This window comes from Leopardus geoffroyi, chromosome B4 (assembly GCF_018350155.1).
Source record: "Leopardus geoffroyi isolate Oge1 chromosome B4, O.geoffroyi_Oge1_pat1.0, whole genome shotgun sequence".
Lineage (NCBI taxonomy): Eukaryota > Metazoa > Chordata > Mammalia > Carnivora > Felidae > Leopardus > Leopardus geoffroyi.
Genome location: NC_059341.1, coordinates 115,902,423 through 115,924,833, shown reverse-complemented (window position 1 = coordinate 115,924,833; position 22,411 = coordinate 115,902,423). Strand labels below are relative to the sequence as shown.

General features: G+C 40.3%; 1 protein-coding gene across 2 annotated transcripts in view; it reads right to left on the bottom strand.

The window, feature by feature from the left end:
* Positions 1-3,043: 3,043 nt before the first annotated feature.
* Positions 3,044-22,411, bottom strand: part of CRADD (CASP2 and RIPK1 domain containing adaptor with death domain) — a 176,541-nt gene continuing 157,173 nt past the window's right edge. For both annotated transcript variants that reach the window (XM_045466899.1, XM_045466901.1), the window contains exon 3: positions 3,044-5,243. In XM_045466899.1, coding sequence (XP_045322855.1) covers positions 4,942-5,243 — 302 coding nt within the window. In that variant the 3' untranslated portion in view covers positions 3,044-4,941. The remainder of the gene's footprint in view (positions 5,244-22,411) is intronic.

Genomic DNA, 22,411 nt, shown 5'->3' with positions numbered 1-22,411 from the left:
AAACACGAAGGTGTAGAACAGCAGTCACACACGGGTCTGTCATATTTGGTGTGCTACCAAATTTGGATCAGCACAATATTACCGCTCCCTGGAACACATTCTACTCTTGTAGAAATGAACACTGAGCTGAGTGGATCGCACAGTGCAGTGGAGAGGGCTTCTGACTAGGGGAAGAAATAAAAAGCTCAGAATAAAGCCCAGAATGTTTACAGGAAAGTGCTCAACTTTGCTTTTTCAGGACATAAGTGTTAGGGAGGAGCAGCAAAAAGCTCTACCCAAGCAATGACATGGCCCTAAAAGAGGATCAAACACTGGGATAATGGTAGATGTTTTGACAGCGAAAGACAGTCTTACGTAGCTAGAGTCTTTTAATTTCTCCAGGCATGCTGCCAAAAATTATAGGACTTGGAAGTGTGCTCCAAACACAAAGGATGCTGAAAATCACTGGTATAGAAAAATCTTTAATGACATGGAAAGATAGCTATATGTTAAATAAAAGAAGCCAAGTGTAAAACAGCATGTACAATACAATCCTATTTTTTATTGAAGTATAATTGACATATAATATCCTATTATTTTCAGGTACACATCATAGCGAATTGACATTTTTACAAATTATGAAGTGATACCCATGATAAATCTAGTTAACGTCATACAAAGTTATTACAGTATTATTGACTATGTTCCCTATGCTATACATTGTATCCCCATGAGTTATTTATTTTATAGCTGAAAGTTTGTACCTCTTAATCCCCTTAATCTATTTTTCCTGCCCTCCCAACCCATCCCTTCTCCATCCTCCGTAACCAACATTTTATTTTCTGTACCTATGAGCCTGTTTATGTTTTGTTTTGTTTGTTCATTTATTTTTTAGATTCCACATATAAGTGAAATCATATGGTATTTGTCTTTTTCTGTCTTATTTATTTCACTTAGCATAATACTCTCAAATTTCATCTATGTTGTCATGAATGGCAAGATTTCCTTATTTTTTATGACTGAGGAATATTCCATTCTATATATACGCCACATCTTCTTTATCCATTTATCTATCGATGGCCACTTAGGTTGCTTCCATATCTTAACTATTGTAGACAATGCTGCCATAAACAGAGGGGTGCAGCTTTTCCAACTAGTGTTTTCATTTTTTTCTGGGTATATTCCTAGAATTAGAATTACTGGATTGTATGGTACCTCTATGTTTAGTTTTTTGAGGAATCTCCATACTGTTTTCCACAGTGGCTGCACCAGTTTGCATTCCCACCAACAGTGCACGAGAGCTTCCTTTTCTCCACATCCTCACCAATAGTTGTTATTTCTTGTCTGTTTTGATACTAGCCATTTTGATAGGTATGAGGTGACACCTATCTCACTGTGATTTTGATATGCATTTCCCTGATCATGGGTGATGTGATTTTCATGCGTCTGTTGGCCTTCTGTCTGTCTTCTCTAGAAAAATGTCTATTCAGGTCTTCTGCCCATTTTCTACTTGAATTATTTTTCTGGTGTTGAAATATATGAGTTCTTTATATATTTGGGATATTAACTCCTTATCAGATAGAGATTTTGCAAATATTTTCTCCCATTCAGTAGGTTGCCTTTTTGTCTTGTCGATGGCTTCTTTTGCTGTGCAGAAGCTTTTTAGTTTTGTGTAGTCCCAATACTCTATTTTTGTGTTTGCTTCTCTTGCCTAGGGAAACATATCCATACATACGTTGCTAAGGTTGATGTCTAAGAGATTACTGCCTGTGTCTTCTTTTAGGAATGTTATGGTTTCAGGCCTCACATTTAGGTCTTTAATCCATTTTGAGAATATTTTTGTGAATGGTGTGAGAGAGTGTTCTAGTTTCATTTTTTTTTTTTTGTATGTAACTGTCCAGTTCTCCCAGCATCATTTGCTGATGAGATGATCTTTTCCCCATTTATATATTCTTCCCCTCTCTATTGTAGATTAATTCACCATGTATGCATGGGTTTGTTTCTGGGCTTTCAGTTCTGTTCCACTGAGCTATGTATCTATTTTTGTGCCAGTACCATAATTTTGATTATTATAGCTTTGTAGTATATTTTGAAAACTGAGGTACCTACATGATACCTACATCTTTTAATTTTGTGCGTCCTTTACTTATTATAGTTATAGTTGATTTGACACAATCCCATTTTCATTATAAAAATATGCAGCCATAGGAAAGTAACTGGGGGTAGAGACTAAAACTCGGGTGTCATACTGGTTATCTTTGAAAGACAAGAGTAGGGGTAATGTTTATTTTGTTTTTATTCTTGCCCAGTGGTATTTTTCAAACTGCTATAATGAGCATGCATTATTTTTTATACAGAGAACAATTAATGAAAGTTATAGTTTTTAAAAACTAAGAGGGCATACTCATGAACGCACATGCATGTGTATCCCAAACCAAAGTGGAGCAAGACTTTATCTTTTTTCGGTCAGTGCTTGCAAATGCTCTGCCTCTTCACTGTACTCCTTCAGAATTCTATGGGGGGTAGGCAGCCTCTGGAACTGTAGAATCTTCCACCCTGCAAAAACACACAGACTCCTTGCAGGCGCATCGCCTACTCAATTCTCTTGGGAGGTGGGCAGAGGCATTCAGTATCACTTTTCACGGCCACAGGCAGAAATGAGGTAGTGATTTAGATGCTCTGTTCTTTCATTCTGCTAATCTTCTGCAAGAACGTGAGCAGGCCTAGCAGGCGCGACTGCTATTTGATGGTGGAGGCACCCTGCTCGTTAAGGGCAACAAGTCAGAGCTCTCTGATGGCCCTGGCAGCCCATGATGGGCAAGTTCATCACAAATTGTCCTTCACTGCTGACAGAGCACCAAGGTGTCTTTGTGCATGGCAGATTCCAAGAAAATGGTGGGAAGATGAGCTAGCTTATCATCAGACCCATTTCTAAAATGCCATCTAGTCAGAGGCAGCAGAGCCCAGCCATACTCCCTTGGCCATAAATGCGGTGAGAACAAAAGCCAAAGCAATTCTCTATTAGCAAACCCAGGGGACAAACAGCAACATAACAAGTCCAAAGTTCAAAATGACAGGCAGTTTATTGAAGATGCCATAGAGGTTCAGTCTATCACTAGCACAGTGATGGGGCCAGAAGTCTGAGAATTTTACAAGACAGTGAATTAATGGCTGGGCTACACAATGGAAAATTAAAGCTGATGGGGCCAGGAGACCATCCTTTTGAACTGCTTGTTGAACTGTGAAATAACTGATCTTTTTTAGTAAAGGGAATAGGGCTGCCAGACATCTGAGAGGATGTTATCGATGTGCCACGGTCACCTTGGTGAGCACTCATTTCACGTTCAATTCTTCCATTCTATATTCTCATCCCGGAACACAGCGAGGTAAAAAGCCTAATTTTTTCCCTTTGAAAAAAATCCTCGGTTAAGTTAGGATTAGGAAATAGATTCCCCGATTATTCAGAAGAACAGATCACAGATTGGGACTGTTCACCTGTCCTTCTCTTGATTGGACCCATGGTAGATTTAGTACGTTACATCACAGGTTCAAGCTTGGCAGGAAGCATGGTAATAGCACTTCCTCCTGCAGTGTCCTCACCTGTAGCCACTATTCGGCTTTGCCTGTGAACTTTGTCCATGTGCAGCCACAGCAGCAAATTAACAGCTCCCATTTTCTGAGAGCTGACAAAGGGCAAGGCACTAGACGAGCCCTTGGCAGACATTATCTCTTTAACCATCACAAAAATCTTGGAAGAGGGGACAATCATTTCCTCATCTGTAGAGGCTTAGGTTAGAGAAGTGGAGTGATTTGTCCAAGGTGATGCTGCTAGCAGGAGGACAGCAGGACTCAAGCTTCTTCGAGGGGCATGTGAGAAAGAGGAGAAGCAGCATGGAGCAACAGGAAAGGAGCAGGGCTCCAAAGACACCTATTCTAGCTCATTCGGCCCCGGAAAATCATGCAATTTCACTACAGAAGGAGGCTCACCTCTCTTGCCCAACTGCTTCATAGGATTTTTATGAGGTCCAAACGAGATCACATACATGAAAACTCTTGAAAACAGTGAACCATTTGACAAATATCATGTGTCATTAATAAAAAGACAGAAGACTAAATCGTACTCCTTTAGAGCACAACACTTAAATCCCTACAATTTCAACAGAAAGACCACACCCTCTTTTGTCCCCCAACTAATAAAGCCTTTAAACAAATGGCACAGTTATTTTCTTAAGCAATCTTTTAAAGATCAAGGGCTCAGGTGTGCATGCTGGTACCTGAAGTGGTCTTGCAGGGGAGCTTCAGTGTCTTAAATTTAATGCAGACACCCTGCCTATTTACCTTGACTGGAGAAAGTAAGAATTTTGTTATTACTTGTAATTCTGTTTCAAAACAAAAATGACTTCTGTAATTACGCACTTTTAAACTATGCACTACAGGAATGAGAAAAACAAACAAACAATACTCTCTCATGAAAGGGTCACATTATATATAGTAATTCACTTTTTATTATCATCATCATTAATAGCAAAGCGCACAGTTCAGTTCCCAGGAAATATAAAAGTGGATGCTTTATATATAGGACACCTGCATGTAATGTGATAACACAGTAGGTTTTTTTTTGTGTGTGTGTGTGTGTGTTTTTGAGCCAGTATGATTTACCAGTTTACTGAAAGGCAACCACACAATTAAAACCTGCACAATTAAAACAATGCAATCTTCAAGCAATTAAAAACAACCAATTGTCAATGTGGTAGAGCCACTGAGTAATCTGGCCTTTCAAGTAATATCAACTGGAAATCCTATTTTCTCCTTTTATCTAAGAATCTTAAAAAGAAAACAACAACAACAAGAACAACAACAACAACAAAACCCCCCGAAAACTACCTGCCCTGGGAGAAAGTCAGGATTCTGCACATGCAACTTGGGGACATGCTCCCCAGGGGTGGATGGAGGGAGACACCATTATTCCAACATGTGCTGGAGCACCGAGGGGTCCACCTCCACGGCCTGAAGGCCCCTCTGCAAGCTCCGGAAGGTGGCCTGCTTCCCGTAGCGCTGCCGCCAGCGGACGAAGGCCTCCACCATCTGTGACTGCACGTTGTGGGGGTGGTTGGCCTTACAGCGGTAGACATCCGTCTGGGACAGTCCCAGAGACAGCACCACGGGCTCCCACTCAGGGCCCAGCCTTTGCGCCAGCTGGTTAATCTGCTGGTCGGATGGGGAGCTGTTGAGGATGTGTGGGGGGATACCGGTCATCCGGTCATCTGGGGAAAAGAAAGACATAAAGGTGAAAAGAGCAAACACATCAGATGGGGGCAGACATGAAAACTGTGGGAGGACAGCCCAACACTTCCATACGGAAGGGCCAACTTTTCCTAGTCTTCCTGGGGGCTGCTCAGTAAAAGGCCATAAACAGGAGTTTACAAAACACCATTTAGCATCTATGAAAATGTTTATTGCAGAAAATGTGAAAATAAGAAAATGACAATACTAGAAATCCCATCAGAGAAACCCGCTGATAATGATTTGATCTACAGTAAAACCTTGGTTTGCAAGCATGTTCCAGAAACAAGCTTGTAATCCAAAGCATGTGTATATCAAAGCGAATTTCAAGAACCATTGGCTCAGTTGTGACCATGTGACATTCGGCATCACATACTACTCGTATTGCAAGACATCGTTCATCAAGTCAAAATTTACTAGAAATGTTTGCTCATCTTGCGGAACACTCGCAGAACAAGTTACTCACAATCCAAAGTTTTACTGATATTTCTTTTCAGTTTTTTTTGTATATAAAACATACATTTAGGATTACCTGGCACCTAGTGCTTTATAACATGATTTTTTTCACTTCCATATCCTTTATCAGAGAGGCCAAGCAGGGGTTTCTGTGGGGAATTAAGAATGCCAGCCTGGGCCCCAGGGGTGACACTCTCTCCTGCAGGAATGGCTAGTGCTGGAGGGTAATGGGCTACATGGAATAGCTACTCTCTCCTGATAAACTTGAACACTACCCAGAAAAGTTGCGGTTCCTAACAGAAGCAGAAGCAAAGAGGCCTGCTCAGGAAAAATAAAACTTAGGGGCCACGAGGTAGCAGGAGGAGAGTTACCACCCTGGCAGAGCCCAGTGGAGGAAGAGAAAGCATGTGCTGTGGAGGGGCAGTGAGAGAACCTGACCTTGCACCTCCTAGATCCCCGTCTCCCCGAGGCCAGTCTGCTAAGGAACTCTGACACTGAGTGAGTGACTACAGACGGGCTAGGCATATCCAGTAAGAAGTACCATCACAGTTACGATGTAGAAGGCCTTCCAGAGGAAGGGGCTTAAAGCTAGGCCCTGAACATGAGGGAAAGAGCCCAGTGAATGGAAAGATAAAGAAGTGTGTCCCGCACAGAGGGGACTGCCTGTGCAGAGGCCCTGAGGCAGAAAACCATGGTAAATCGAAGAAAAGAAAGCAGTTCGGGGTAGCTAAGCGCAGAGAGTCAGAAGGACTCCAAACATCCCAAGTTCTGGGGCTGCTTATTGGTTAGGCCGGGACTAGAAGTGAGGTTTTCATATTCCTGGCCCAAATGTGTGCACGACAGTCCTCTACTTGTACTACACTTTGTCACCAGTATTACAGGGATCTGGAGTCAATCCTACTTCACACTCACCAGCTCATTGTTTAGATTTATGAATTCAAGAAGAAGGCACAAAGCATCCTATTAGAACAGCTAATGTTTTCCACCGCATGTGCCTTTGGTCCCGAGGCACTTGCCAGTATCTTAGGCAAGTTGCAAGTTGCTGAGTTGCAAAAATACGGTTAAGGACTCTGGTGGTGTCGAGACTATAATTTTTTTTTTTTTTTTTTGGAAATGATTAAGAAGCAATTAGAATAATGATGATACTACTGATAATATTTTATATTAACAGTAATGATTTTATAGCTTTTATAAAAATATGGGCACTTTTATAAAAATGTGGGCTCATTGAAAAAAGCCCTTATTCCTTATTATTCAAGGAAAATAAAAAAAGTACAAAGAAGAAAACAAGGCATCCAGTATCCCACCACTAGACTTACAGTTGCCATACATCATTCTGGGCATTTCTTTATGCACACATACTGCTAAAAGGGTAATATAATAGCTTTTGTCTCATAAGAGTTATTGATTTTTGCTTGAATATAACAGAAAAAAAAAAGAAACAGAGATGAAACTAAATGGCTTTCTGACCTACAGTCAAATATTTAAACAACAATGACAACACGTACACCCAAAAGATTTAATGCTGAGAAAAAAAAGTATAACATAATTTATATATTTTCACATATAAGTGGTAAACTATATATTTTCACATTAACACTCTATAATTAACACTTGATATTTCCTGTTCATTCCCTCATGATTTTTCTTGCTTATATCATTTTTATTGTGTTGGGTGCATAACATTTTTACGCTTCTGTAGCAATAATCTGCCACCCTTGCCCCCCACCCAAGCTGTTTACTCTTAAAACTACATTATAATGGTTTGAATGTTCACCAAGGCTTTTTTGTTGTTGTTTGTCTTAAACCATGACTTTTCTACTTCTGAATCTGTTCTTTTGATTTGAGTCAGTTGGGTCAATTTCATCACAGGGTGATGTTTTTCAAGAAATGCTCATGGCCACCATATTCTTTGAGTTCCTTCAGATCAGGACTGTCTGCTTTCTGCTTTCACTGTTGAATAATATGCAAACAAATTTATATATTGTTTTACTATTACACTTTTAAAAGTTTTTTTTAATGTTTATTTTTGAGAGAGAGAGAGAGAGCAAGCAGGGGAGGAGCAGAGAGAGAGAGGGAGACACAGAATCCGAAGCAGGCTCCAGGCTCTGAGCTGTCAGCACAGAGTCCGATGTGGGGCTCGAACCCACGAACTGCGAGATCATGACTTGAGCCGAAGTTGGACGCCCAACCGACTGAGCCACCCAGGCGCCCCACTATTATACTTTTACATTATAAATATAATTCTATATTATTTAAATAATTTTATTCCTCTCCTAAGTTTGTAGACTGTGCTCATATTTTATGGTGGGGAATGTTGGTATGGGGAATTTGGACACCAACTTGACCATCCCCCATTTTGTAGAACTTGTTTTTTCTGTCCGAAGCTTATGATCCTGAAGCTTTAGACCAGAGTACATCTTGGCCATTCTCTATCTTCTTTTCTAGGTATGTAGGATGATCTTCTGACTGAAGATTTAGCCCTTCTTCCCTTTCAGAAAAATCTTCCTGTGTTGTATCTCTGCATTCTTTTTCTGTTCCAGATGCCGGATGGCTTTGCCAATCTGCCATGGCTATCACTTTCTGTCTTATTACCTTAACTCCCTTCCTGTGATTATCTCATGCCTCTGCCCCATGCCATTCATTTGATGTTTGGTTATTTTTATGCTGTTTTATTTTGCTTTGGGTTTTGTTGTTGTTGTTGTTGGGTTCAAATCTTATATTGTGTTTTTATTTCTCAATTTCTTTTCTTGGCTCTTCAATCTAGCTTTTAAAAATTCCATTCCACTTCATATCCATTAGGATGGATATTGTCAAAAAAAAAAAAAAAAAAAAAAAAAACAAAGAAAAACCAACTCCAGAAAATAACAAGTGTTGGTGAGGATATAAAATGGTACAGCTGTTATGGCAAAGAGTATGGTGGTTCCTTAAACAATTAAAAATGGAATTACCATACAACCTAGCAATTTTACTTCTGGGTCATAGTCCTGAAAGGATCGAAGCAGTGACTCAAAGAGATATTTATACACCCATCTTCACAGCAGCACTGTTCCCAATAGCCGAACAGTAGAAGCAAACCAAGTGTCTATCAAGGGATGAAGGGATAAACAAAATGTGGTAGATTATACATTAGAATATTGAGTCTTAAAAAAGGAAAAAAGCCTGACTCGTTCTATGTGTGTGAAATTGGAAGACATTATGCTAAGAGAAGTAAGCCAGGCACGAAAGGACAAGCACTCTGTGATCCCAGTCGTAGGAGCTACCTATAGTAGTCAATCCCACTGAGATGGAAAGAATGAAGGTCACCAGGGGAGGGGAGAGGGGAATGGGGAACTGTTCAATGGGTAGCAGGTTCTGCAAGATGAAAAGAATTCTGGAGGTTAGCTGCACAATATGAATGTACTTAACACAATGGAATTGTACACCTAAAAATGGAAAAGATGGCAAATTTTATGTTATGCATATTTTACCACAATTAAAAATAAAAATTAGGGGCACCTGTGTGGCTCAGTCGGTTGAGCATCCAACTCTTGATTTCGGCTCAGGTCATGATCTCACAGTTCATGGGATCGAGCCCTACATTGGGCTCTGTGCTGTCAGACAGCTTGCTTGGGATTCTCTCTCTCTCTGTCTCTTTTTGCCCCTTCCCTACGTGTGCACGCATGCATGCACCCTCTCTTTCTCTCTCTCAAAATAAATTTAAAAAATAAAAAGTAAATAAAAGGAGGGACTAATCTTATAAAAATAAATAAATAATGAAGTTTAAAAATCTCATTGTTTTATCGTAACTACACTGAGTTTTTATTTCCACTGAATCGATACTGAGCTCTCCTATAGCATGAAATATTCGTGAGGTTGAGTTTTCTTGGGTTGGGTTTCCACTCAGGCCACACTGGTGTATGTTTACTTTCTGCAAGCCGTGCTCCTTTCTTTTTTCTCCTGTAGCATTTTTGCACAGTTGTCACGACACTTATCTTCATCTTGCTCCCATTTAACATGAGCATCTCTATCCAGGGCTTCTGTTTGCTCTCTTATGGTAAGCCAAGGTACCCTTGACACTTTCTCCCTCTGAGCTACAACTTGGGGTTGGCTGTTGCCTTCTATGCAGTGTTCTGCCACGGAGGAGAGATAGGACTCACTAGCCTGCCCTTGCTGGGAGTGCGGTGCCCCGCTCTCTCTTTTGGAAGCCAGTTAAATGTCTTGTACCGAGCCTGCTTTGCCTAGCCAGGGTGCACTTACTCCTGTGGTCTCTTTCCTGTAGCTCAGCGTGGAGACTGGGAGATGGCCTGCGTTTGGTTGCCTTCCTGCCTCTGCTGAGGGTGCTTCTTGACATTTACCAAGGCCATCCACTCACCTCCTCCACCAGCTTCTTTTCATACTGATCTGAATTAACAGGAGTCCATAGGATTTTGTACACTTCCCTTCTTTTCCCAGGATTGCTTCTGAAGGGTCAGGGTCTGGTGTTTCTTTCCCTGCCCGCCCCTTTTCAAAGCACATGGCATAAAAGCCGTGATTGGGTTTTGTTGTTGTTGTTGTTGTTGTTGTTGTTGTTGTTGTTGTTGTTTGGCTGCCACTGGCGAATGTTTCTGCTTTTAACTTTTTTGGTTCAGTTTATCGGGTGTCGGGGAGGAGCCTGTGACTGCTGCACTCGGTCATCATTCTGACTCCTGGCCAACTATTAATGCAACATACGCTTTGGGCCAATTATTTGGGAGCGAGGGCGGTATTTGCTCTCATTCCTCTACACTTCAGGTCACATATGCCTTGTGAATACTGCCACATAACTGGGAGAGGGCCAGCAATCTGTGGACACAGTCTGGAGCAAAGATAACTGGCACACGAGCACGACGCAGCCAAGGGCAACTCAAGCCCTTCCAAGGAGACCTTACACACAGAAAGAGAGAACAACAGCTGTTTGTGCTGTCTGACCTCTATCAGGAAAAGAATCCTCACGAGGCCTTTCCAACTCGTGAGTTCTGCTGAATACGAAGTTATTTAAAAATGAGAGTCCTAAGGCTGGAGTGTCAACATCCAAGGATTTACTGCATAAAATCAGGTCAAGCTATAAATGAATCCACCGTGACCATCTGGACACTGCTCCTCAAAGCTTGCTGTGCGTACCACTGGGGGTGTACAAGATGATATCAGGTGGTACACGGGTGAACATTCTGTATTTGAATTGTCAGGTACCTACTTAAATACAATTAGAAAAGTATAAATACCATTTCAAACTCATGACTGCAAAAATCAAGACAAGCAAATGAAAGTACATTACAAAGTGGATATAGGATGACAAAACAAGTGATCAAAAAAGAAACATAAATGTTTAAATCAACAGTAAATTTAAATTAAAGCACGAACTTAGCGGCACCTGTGGTACAAAGATACAGCAAAAATTGTACAAGCAGAACCCCAATGACAGAAGTGTGGGGGACGTCGAGTGTTTCTACAAAGAGTGCTATTGGCACTTGAGGCAGGGAGATCCGCTCGGCAGGGCTGTCCCAGTGCACAACAAGGCCTTCAGCGTGCACTTACTAAGTGCGAGTAACACCCTAGCCTGAGCACACAAGTCCACATATCCTGGGCTGAGGCAATACTGTTCCTGATTGAGAACCACCAGATACCGTGGCATAAGTATCCACTAGTTTTAAGTACCCTAAAGCAGGGATTCTCTCCCTCCATACTGACAGAATGTTCTCTCTTATACAGATCCTAAATCCTTCCCGCAACTCTTCAATCCCATTTCCGGTGAAGTTCAAACTCCCATGTTTCAGAAGAAACAACATTCCCTGACAAACGGGTCTATCACAATGAAGCCATGCATTTGAAGGGATAAATGCCCCCCTCCCCAGGTCTGCTCCCCACCCTCACCCCGTCCCCTCCCATCCTTCCACCTCCCCCCCGCCATCTTTGTGGTCATGACATGAATAAAAACAACATAATGTTCCCCTCTCTTTCTCTATCTCCTCCTCCCTCACTCATACCAATCAACAGCTGTTCTGGCCTCAAACCAAAAGTCTCCTTCCCAATTCTTATTGCATTTAGAGTCAAGTACAAAGATTCACACTTCACTTTTTTGTTTCTTATAGGTCACTTGTCTCCCAAACTCATTATGGGCAGAGATCATGTCTTCTACTTCTTGCCCTCCTTCTCCAATCTTTAGCCCCTTGCTAAGCAGAAAATGGAGCTCAGTGTACAATAACTAATCACATTCTTAAAAAGTTGCTCCAAGTCAAGTTTCCAACTCATCATCTACACCAGCTCTGTGCTTCTGACTTTTTCATTCGTTACAGAAAAAGAAGTCATCTCTTCCAACAAATCTCTGTGCAGACAGCACCCTGTGGTCTATCCTGGCTGAGTATGTAATCTCTGAGTGAAGGAAAGCCCACGAGCCCATCCTCCCTGGTAGACCTCTCTTTTTTGAGCCGTATTCTATAATATGCAGCCACCTTAATGGTGACCTGCAAGGAGGAACTATACAGGATTCCAAAGCACAGTTCAGAGAACGAAGACTATGGAAGGTCACAGAAGACATGCAAGCAGCTGTTGGGAGACTCAGACACATCTATGCTCAGGAATCTACAATAACGGAAAGGATTTCAAGGATAAATTCCTTTAACTATAAACTTCTGTAATATAACCAGAGATGTGAGTACATAGGAGTTCCTTATAAGAGTGACTCAGCTGGACATAGGGTTGCAGTTTGAGAAACTATGTATGTCCCTTTGCAGAATTTGGTAACATATCCCTCTTGCCAACTCACTGCTGTAGTCAGCCGCTATCACTGCTGCGACTATCATTATGCTTTAGGTTTGCTGGACCAGAAAAAAAGTTGAGCTATGAGACTTCCCCCTTCTAATGTGGCCACTGTTGGAGTAAAAGGCTAATCCCTGCCTCAAGGACATGTGAGGCCTCTACTCAGGTTGCGTCCACTGATGTTCCACTGACCAACGCAAGGCATGTGGCCAGGACCAGTGTGACAGGGAATTAAGTCTTTTCATAGGGTGGGAGGAGTAAAATTTTGCCAAAAGCAATAATCTATAAACACTGACCCAGCAATTGCACTACCAGTTATTTCTCTAAAGGATACAAAAATGCTGATTTTAAGGGGCACATGCACCCAATGTTTATAGCAGCACTATCAACAACAACCAAATTAGGGAAAGAGCCCAAATGTCCATCAATTGACGAATGGATAAAGAACATGTGGTGTGTATATACGTGTGTGTGTGTGTGTATATATATATATATACACACACACACACATACATACAATGGAATATTACTCAGTGATTAAGAAGAATGAGATCTTGCCATTTGCAACAACGTGGATGAACTAGAAGGTATTATGCTAAGCGAAATGAGTCAGAGAAGGACAAATATCATATGGTTTCATTCATATGTGGAATTTAAGAAACAAAACAGAGGAACACAGGGGAAAGGAAGCAAAATAATATAAAAACAGAGAGGGAGGAAAACCATAAGACACTCTTAAACACAGAGAACAAACTGAGGGTTGCTGGAGAAGAGGAGGGTGGGGGGATGGGCTAAATGGTGATGGGCATTAAAGAGGGAAGTTGCTGGAATGAGCCCCGGGTGTTGTATGTAAGTGATGAATCACTGGGTTCTACTCCTGAAGCCAATACTACACTGTATGTTAACAAACGTGAATTTAAATAAATAAGTTTTTAATTAAAAAAATGAAAAAAATCCACAAGTGTACAAATACATTTTTTTAAACCTAGATGAACTGATACTGGGATATATAAAATATGAAAATCAGTGGCGGAAAAAATAGAAAACTCAAATGGGTCAAAGTATTAATGAAATACATTGAAATGGCAATCAAAGCACTTCCCTGCTAAAGAGCCCTAGGCCCAGACAGTGTTCTGGTGAGCTCTATCAAATGTTCATGAAACGTTTCACTTCCTAGCTTCTATAAGCGATTCTAGGAAATAGAAAAATAACAAAAGTTATGTAGCCTATTTTAATTAGGCTGCTTTACTTTTTGTTCCAAACAGAATAAGGAGAATACGAGAAAAGAAAGATTACAGGTTCTTTGCAATTATTATTTTAGATGTAAAAATCCTAAATATTCACTGAGTAAAAAAAAGAATCTATTTAAAATAATATATTGTGAGCAAGTAGAATTTATCCTGGGATTACAATAATTTCAATATTACAAGGTCTATCAATTAATTCAACATAGCAATCGTCCAAAGTGGTAAGTCATTATTATCTTACTAGATGCAAAGAAGTATTTGATAAAATTTGATAAAATTATGATTCCTTAAAAAGATATCTTTAATTAGGAATGTGAGGAACCTCCTTAACTTGGTAAAGACTGTAAAAACCTTCAATAAGTATTTGGTTTAATTGACAGCTTTTAAACATTTTCCTTTTAATGGCAGAGACAAAACAAGGATGCTCGATGTCACCACTACTGTTGCATATTGTCGTGGAGGTCCGAACCGGAGGTATAAAGAAAAAGAAATTAGGTACAAACATTTGAAGAGAAGAGGTAAAACTATCACTGTTTTCAGGCTAGTTGATCTAATATGTAAGAAAAGGCCAAGATCAACAGATAATCCATCAGAACAAGTGAGAGGGTTGAGTAAAATTGCCAGAAAACAAAAATAAAAACCAACAAACCAGTATTTCTGCATTCTAGCAATAATCAAACACAAAATATAATAATAAACAGTAAAATTAAACAATAAAATTGTAAAGTATCTAGAGATTCAATTAACAAAGATCACACAAGACCTCAATGGGGTAAATCTTAAGCATTTATTAAAAGACATAAAGCAAGATCTGAATAAATGGGGAGTCATTCGTGTTCTGGGTGGGAAGGCATATAATAAACATGACAAGTCTCGTAATGACAATTGAAATTTCATAATGGGGAAAGGAGAGGCTATTTCCAAACTGGGGAGAGCTAATTATACAGAAAAAAATAAAACTGTACTTTTGTATCACACCATAAACAGTGATGGATTCCTTGTGGATAAAGGTCCAAACATAAAAGGTAAAACTACTAAGTTAATAAAAATAACGGCGAGTGTCTTTATGACCTGCAGTGGGAAGATCCTTTTCAAAAGATAAAATTTTTTTTACATCAAAATTAAAGATTTCTGTGCAATGAAGGAGACCCTCATCCAAGATGACGGAGCAGAATGGGTCTACACCCCAGGAGGGAAGACTACCCGGACGGTAAACGGTAGTCCCGAAACCAAGAGAAGGAAGACAAGCACCTCCACGGGGAAAAGGATGAAGGTGGGACAAGGCGATTCAAATAAGAGGGAACTCAAAAGAGACAGAGATGCTCAAACACAGAAATTTAAGAAATAACAACAGAAATAACCATGGCAGATCACTTTATGTGCCTGGAAATCTAGACAATGCCAAGCTCTGGCCGAGATGTGGAGACGCAGGGACTTTACTGGGCACTGGGCAGCCAGCCATTCTACAAGCCAGCAGCAGGTGGGCAACTGGAACGCAGTACACGATCTCGTTCTCACGCACGTGTACCCACGAAAAACCCTGAAAAAGCCCCCTCAGGGACATGTACAAGGTTGTTTATACAAAGTTGCATTATTTGTGCTAGCAAGTACACATATGCCTTCCAACCCGGTTCTCCTGTTTGGGGGTTTATAGATCCCAGAAAAATTCTCGTACAGACTCGTGAGGAGTCATGTACGAGGCTGTTTATATCAGGTAACGCTGTGGGAGGAAAGGAGCTCGAAGCAATGTCAGAGCTCACTACTAGGGGAAGAGGCAAACATGAGGGAGTACAAAGGAAATGCTGGACAGTTAGGATAAAGCAAAAATATAAGAAAAAAGAAGGAGACCTGTAACAATGGAATACTTAGAATGTATGTTGTAAAACACCACCACTGGTGAAAACACACACAAATGAAAGAACATATCCGAGACAGAAAAAAATGGTTTGTCGTGGGAGGGAAGGGAATGGAGAGGCTGGGGATGCCAGACTGAGAAAGCCAACCTGACCGGGCACCTCCCAGGGCCTGCGTTAACCTGGGTCCCTGAGTATAGCGTTTCTGCAGAGACGTCCCTTTGGCTGAGGCGCCGGCTGCCTGGAAATGAAAGAAAAGCACCTTAAAAAGAAAACTAATTAGAACCACTTGTTCTGATAGATAATCACAGAGAACAATGTGGTCCTCACAGAGAGGTGGAGAAATAAACTGGTCTTTCTAAAACTGATTCCTGGATAACGAAGTGACCGCCTACTCCAATAACAAGGCTGTGTTGCAAAATACAAGTAAATCAGACTTATTGCAATGGAAAACTTGATTTGACTATAGTCCACGGAAGGTCAACAACAAAACTACTAGCAATAACTGAGTTCTCACTGAAATAAAAGAGGGAAGGGAGGACGGTGGCCACAGCTCTGGCTAAGAATTAGCAGGTGTGGGTCCTATCTAAATTTGAATCTGCCATCAACTGGCCACATAACATGGGGTAAGACACTTAGCCTCTCTCAGAATGTTTTCTCATTTGCAAAAGGTAAAACCAGATGATTGCCAAAGCCTCATTTAGATTATATTATTATACTATTATTATATTATTCTTAGCTAAGATGATTGTCAAATATATAGGTAAATCGGTAGACATCTTATTCTTGAACATAGAAACAATTCAAGAACTTGTTCTGAGCCTTTCTATAAAAGTCTTGGCAATCTACCTAGTTGGTGTAATGAATAAAATAAAGATACCAGCAGTGCGATACCAAGGGTGAATACATGGAACCGTCTGCTTCAGATGCAAGCAAAAAAAGGATGCACTGTTTCTAGAGAATTGAAAAACAATAATAAAACCACTAAAAATCTGTTTTTCATATCAACATGTGCCAAAAATTCTAAACAATGCAAATGACAAAATATCTCTTTTCTCTGGGGTGGAATGCTTTCCTGCCGGGTAGTCTGTCCTGATCCCCTTGACCCATTTCTTGATATCAGTTACAGGAACGCCACAGTAAAAAGATTAGTACAGAACACTGAATTCGTTTACACATAAAACTAATTTTAAACAACTGAACAGAATCTAATGTTATATACCCCGACTATATCAAAACAATACAAGTGATCAGAATTAAAGCTAGATTCTAGAACAGAAGATAAATAGTGTATCTTGACTTTGTGATGATAACAACGTCACTAACAAAAATCCAGAAGGGAAGAAGGACAGACTGTGAGAGCACCGATGATCTCATTTATCACAGTAGGGAGGAAATCAACACTTCCTAAAATGGAGAGGACGGCAGTCAGGATAGACTATTATCTATGGTAGGAGAGAAGCCCTGAATCTCAGTGAGGCCCACATGGCTCTTCAGGGCATCACCTGCACGACCTGGGTGCGCACTCTATGCTGCATTGATATTATGCTCCTCCATATTCACAGAAGCGTCCATGCTCACCAAGACGGAAAAGAAAGGCTAAGAGATAGGAGATCTGGCAATTAAATACATCACTCCATAAGTGACCTGCTCACTTCTGCTCACATTTTGTAGCTAAAGCAAGCCACAAGGTCATACCTAACTTGAAGGGATTGAGGGAGTACTCCTATATCCCTGAGGAATTCCTATAGGAATTCTCCTATGTCCCAGGATGGGGAGAGACCTGGGTGAACAGCATTAATGTCTCCCGAGAAACATAATTGGGGGGAAAGAAAATACAAAAACATCAAGTTCTTCATCATCTCTTAACCACAGACGAAAAAAAATAACATTTCTTACTATGAAAAAAAAATGTTTATTCAAAGTTCAGTAATTTCTTCTCACTTCATTTCTTTTACTCTAGTTAAATTCAAATAAAATTAAACGTAGTGGTTCTTAAATTTAAAAATCAGCACGTATCATATAACCATACTTTTCTGAAAGTATTTCTCCTTCCTCCCTTCCTCTTTCTTTCTTTCTTTCTTTCTTTCTTTCTTTCTTTCTTTCTTTCTTTCCCATCTCTTTCTCTTATCCACCCATCCATCCATCCATCCATCTTCCCATCTATAAACATGCTTAAAGAGATGTCCAACAGGATGTTCACTTATTGTTGAGGCTTACTTCTAAGTGATAGAATTTGTGATCTTTTCTTTTTACTTCTCTGAATTCCTGGGATTCTTTATATAAAGTGAGCATGTATCATTTTTATAAACATAGCAAGAGTCATTATTAGAATATGAATGAATGAGAGGAAACACCGGACCTTCTATCACTAAGCCTTAAAACCACTAGAGAGTGAGAAAGAGATGAACATGGCTTTACATTGCTGTAGGAAAGGACAGGGGATTTTAGGAGCAGAAAATGTGGTATTTCATGATCATTATATCTCGTTTGAAATTACAAAATGGGTAAATGCTGATAGCTTCAGGCCATGTAGCTGGTTTGAATCGATTATGTAAAGGACATACATTTCTCTGTTTTATCAATTTCTTGAAAAGCCCTTTATATTTTATTCAGAATAGTTGTTGATATATATTCAAGGCTGATACATGTCATTCCCACTAAATATGCAGTTAGTTGCTTATTGAGTTTAAAAGAGATGTTCTTTGGAAATGGAGTTGGTTTTTCCCATTTAAAAAATAATGGACATTAAACACAAAAGAACGATTAATAAACTGAAAAGGGAAAATCATAACTTCTAACAAGAGCCTATTTACCCATTACACACAGTGGGGACGGGGATGAGAGCCCATGAGAGCCCACAATACTTCTGGAAGCCCATGGAAATGTTTTAATTTCTTTTAAAATGAGAAGAAAAAAGGAACTTTAGGTCAAAGAAAATATTTGAATGTATAATATTAATATACACATCTTTATAACAAGAGTCATAAAATGTAACTTTTAATATTTTTTTATGGAGGAATGGGCCACAAAGGCAAGAGTGCCTCCAGCCCATTCAAGTCATAATGCAGCCCTGCTTCTAACATCTCTAAGTTACAAGTTCATTGGCAGGTGGCAAAAAATTACTTGGTTTATTGAAACATGCTTAAAAACTACCTTTGGAAATTAAAAACAGAGTGTGATTGTTGAGAGACAAAATTCCAGAGTGCCTTGTAGATTACCCAGAGTGCGCAAGTGACTAATGCAAATTCTCAATGTTAATGACAACACTGCTTTTTCGTAGGTAATAAGCAAATGACATTAAAGATTCCTTCATATGGAAGCTCCACTATATGGATATAAAGTTTTGGGTTGTCACCTTTTTCTAAATAGGCAAAATGAGCTCCTTAATCACATTATTTTCCACAGATGATTGTTCTTCAAAATTTTCAAAATCGTTTAAAAATGTTTGTAACTCTATTTTAGTCCTCAAGATGGAAACATCAATATTTAAACTGATACCCAAACTACAAGAAGCAAGCTGCCCCCATGGTCCCTTGATATTATCTTTGTGGCTGATTCCCAGGCAGGAAGGGGTAACGGGAGTTAGTTTAAGAAGCCTCAACTGCATATTATAAATTATAAAATAACTCTGATAGCTATGTGTTCCTTATCAGTATTAAACCTGCCTGGAAGAAGCGTAAGATCACTGATGAGTGCTTACAGGCAGCTGACTCCAGGCATCAAAAGTACATTCCTTTGACAGTTCCACTGGGCTGAGCGGCTTGGCGATAAGACCAAAGAAATAAAAGGGGATGGAGACCGTGTAAATTTGCCAAGCGAAATCTTTCAAAGTTATGACACAATAACCTTAAAAGTGAAAATTTCAGTCCTCATACCAGCAACTGAAGGAGGGGCACGAAGTCAGGTTTTTTAAGTTGCTGCTTTCCCGCAATTGTAAGAGACTATTCGTGTGGTGAGTGACATAATCAAGAATCAAAATCACTTGGATAGATCGATGGAATGATACTAACAAGATTTAATTTGTGTTGGGATAAATGTGACATCCTACCAAGCTTAGAAAATCAATCACAAAAGTACAGAATGTTTTCAGCTTGTCTTAAATGCAGTTCAAGGGAAAAGGTTCTGATGTTTTCATTGCTGGCAAAGGGAATAGGAACCCAGCACACGCACAACACGCCGCATACAAACAACAAAACACCTCAGTTTGGAATCAGAAACGAGAAGACGATAGTCTCACAGAATTAACACGAGTCAGTCACACGGACCACTTCCAAGGTCAATGATCTGGCTGCACACTATATGGACAGAGATGCGGGACCCTGAATCTCAGAGATTATACAGACCTTGAACACCGGGTCTGCCCAAAGCCAGTAACCTGCAAGCACACAGGAAGTCAGGCACCCACCACAGTGAACCACAAGTGTTAGCAAGACAGAAACTGTGTATCAGTCTTATTCACAGTGAGGACCTCGCACATGTCTGGTACTAACAGCTCCCAAGAAATTTCTTTTAAGTCTTTAGTTAAAAAAAAAAAAAAAAAAAGTATGGAGGAAGTGCATTTTATGGAGGGGATGCATTCCAAACATCTCACACAACGCCAGACTAAGCACAGGGGTACTGCCATGGAGCAAGAGCTAAGCACAGTAGAGAATTCCATTTGGCTTCAGAACTTTGTGATTCTTCACAAAATTGGAATTCTCTAGGATTTGCAGGACTTCAAATTTTGTGCCTAAAGTACTACTTATCGATGATTTCAAATGTGTCTAATTTCACGTAAGATGGAACGGTACTCTGAAAATAGATGCGTTAATTTAGCAAATATTAACTGCGGCCTACAATGTTCCTGGTCACCTCTTAGCGCTAATAATGCAGCAGGGGGCAAATTTAGCTATTTATGCAAATCATTTGCAGTGTGCTTAACACACCTCTGTGGAACTTTGGGAGTGAAAACGACCTATCTGGATGAATTCATTTATCTCACCAGGAAAATAATGCAGGAACTAAAATCAGAAGAATTAAAGTCACTTGTTCATTCTCACAATTAATAGGTGACAGAGTTCAGTCAGAGCCATCCACAGATACCTCTCCTAGCAGGTATTCAGTGTCTACTTAACAGTCACAATCAGCAGCTGAAGTTAACAATTTATGGCAGGATCTCAGAAATAACATGGGGTAATTGTTAATAACTATTCTTTTAATCTCCTTGTTCTTCTCAAAAAAAAAAAAAAAAAGAATATTTTTCCAGACTATGCTTTTCTGTTTTTTAACCTAAAATTTTTTTTATTATTGTATTTAAAAAAATTGTTAAGCTTATTTGAGAGAGGGAGGGAGAGAGAGAGAGGGAGGGGCAGAGAGAGAGAGAGAGAGAGAGAGAGAGAGAGAGAGAGAATCCCAAGCAGGATCTACACTGTGAGCACAGAGCCCGATGCGGGACTTGAACACATGAGCCGTGAGACCATGCCATGCCATGACCTGAGGTGAAATCAAGAGTCAGCCACTTAACTGACAGAGCCACCCAGGTGCTCCTTTAACCAAAAATTTCTTTTAAAAAAATATGTATTAGAAGCATGTGCATGTATGTGTGTGTAAAACTGAGTGAAAAGTTTAACAAAACAAAAAAATACTTACCTTTTACTATATGATATCCTATTTTATTTTAGTCCTGATTCAACCATTAAAATGATTTCATGTTCCACAAACAGGTAGCAACAGGAAATCTGCTGAACGCTGTTCTACAATATATCCAGCTGGCTAATTTCTAACTCTACATTCAATCATTAGCTTGTATGTCACCGCCTCAGAGAAGCCTCCCAGGACTCTTCCAAGTACAACCAACCACGCCCTTCTTCGAAGCCTGAAATGAGTGACAGTGAGAATACAGGCCAAGACGCAGGGTTCAGGAGAGAATGGGAGGTGACACTGGAATGAATGTCTAGGCCACGCCTAAGCCCCACACTGGAATGGGAGCCCCTCGAGCACAGGGACGGAAAGGGTGCCTCCCATCGCTGATCGATTTCCTGGCCACCTGAGCACTTCCTGGCACATGACGAGTACTCAATAAGCAATTGTTGGAATAAGTCCTTTAGGGAGCTGATGAAACAGCTGACCCCGAAAGCAAATAAAAAAGCCCATCCATCAGAGGCTGCACACTGGTAGCCAATGGACTTCATTTGGCCCGCAAACATGTTTCATTTGGCCTATGCTGTTCAAAAAATACAGAGACAGCATTTGAAAATCGGGAGCTTTAGCAAAATTCCAGATTTGTGGCTTTGCTGGTCAGCTCACCAGTGTCATCCTCATGCTGGATACCCCCCAACATCCACTCTCTCCCACAATGCACGTGAAAGTCCAGTTCCTGGGCTGCTTTCCCTTGTCCTGGATCGCTCAGGCTCTACAGGTGTTTAATCTGTGACTCCTATACCAAAGCCATAGTCCACGACAGTCTACTGCTTGGCGAATGAGCCTGCAGCCATCTGGGGAAAGAAGAGCATAGCAAAAGGGACCCTTCTCACCCAAGAAAGCATAGATCCTCCCAATTATCTATGGTCTTTGCCCGGTGGGGGAAATCTGCCCGAGATAATTGTCGTCTTCTCTGCCTCTGGGAGGAGATTTTTTAAAAGGGTGAATTTATAGGAAATAGGGACCAGAATTAGAACATTTTATTTTTCCTTGTATCCTTTGGCACTGAATAACACCATTTTGCACAGGTGGGTTTTCAATAAACTTGGAAGTGAGGCTGTGGAAAATTTTTTAAATGCTGTACTGGTCTCAAAATTCCAGTTGTTCAGATTATAAAAGTGATGTTTGAATACCTTCCTCCCATGGACACAGCCT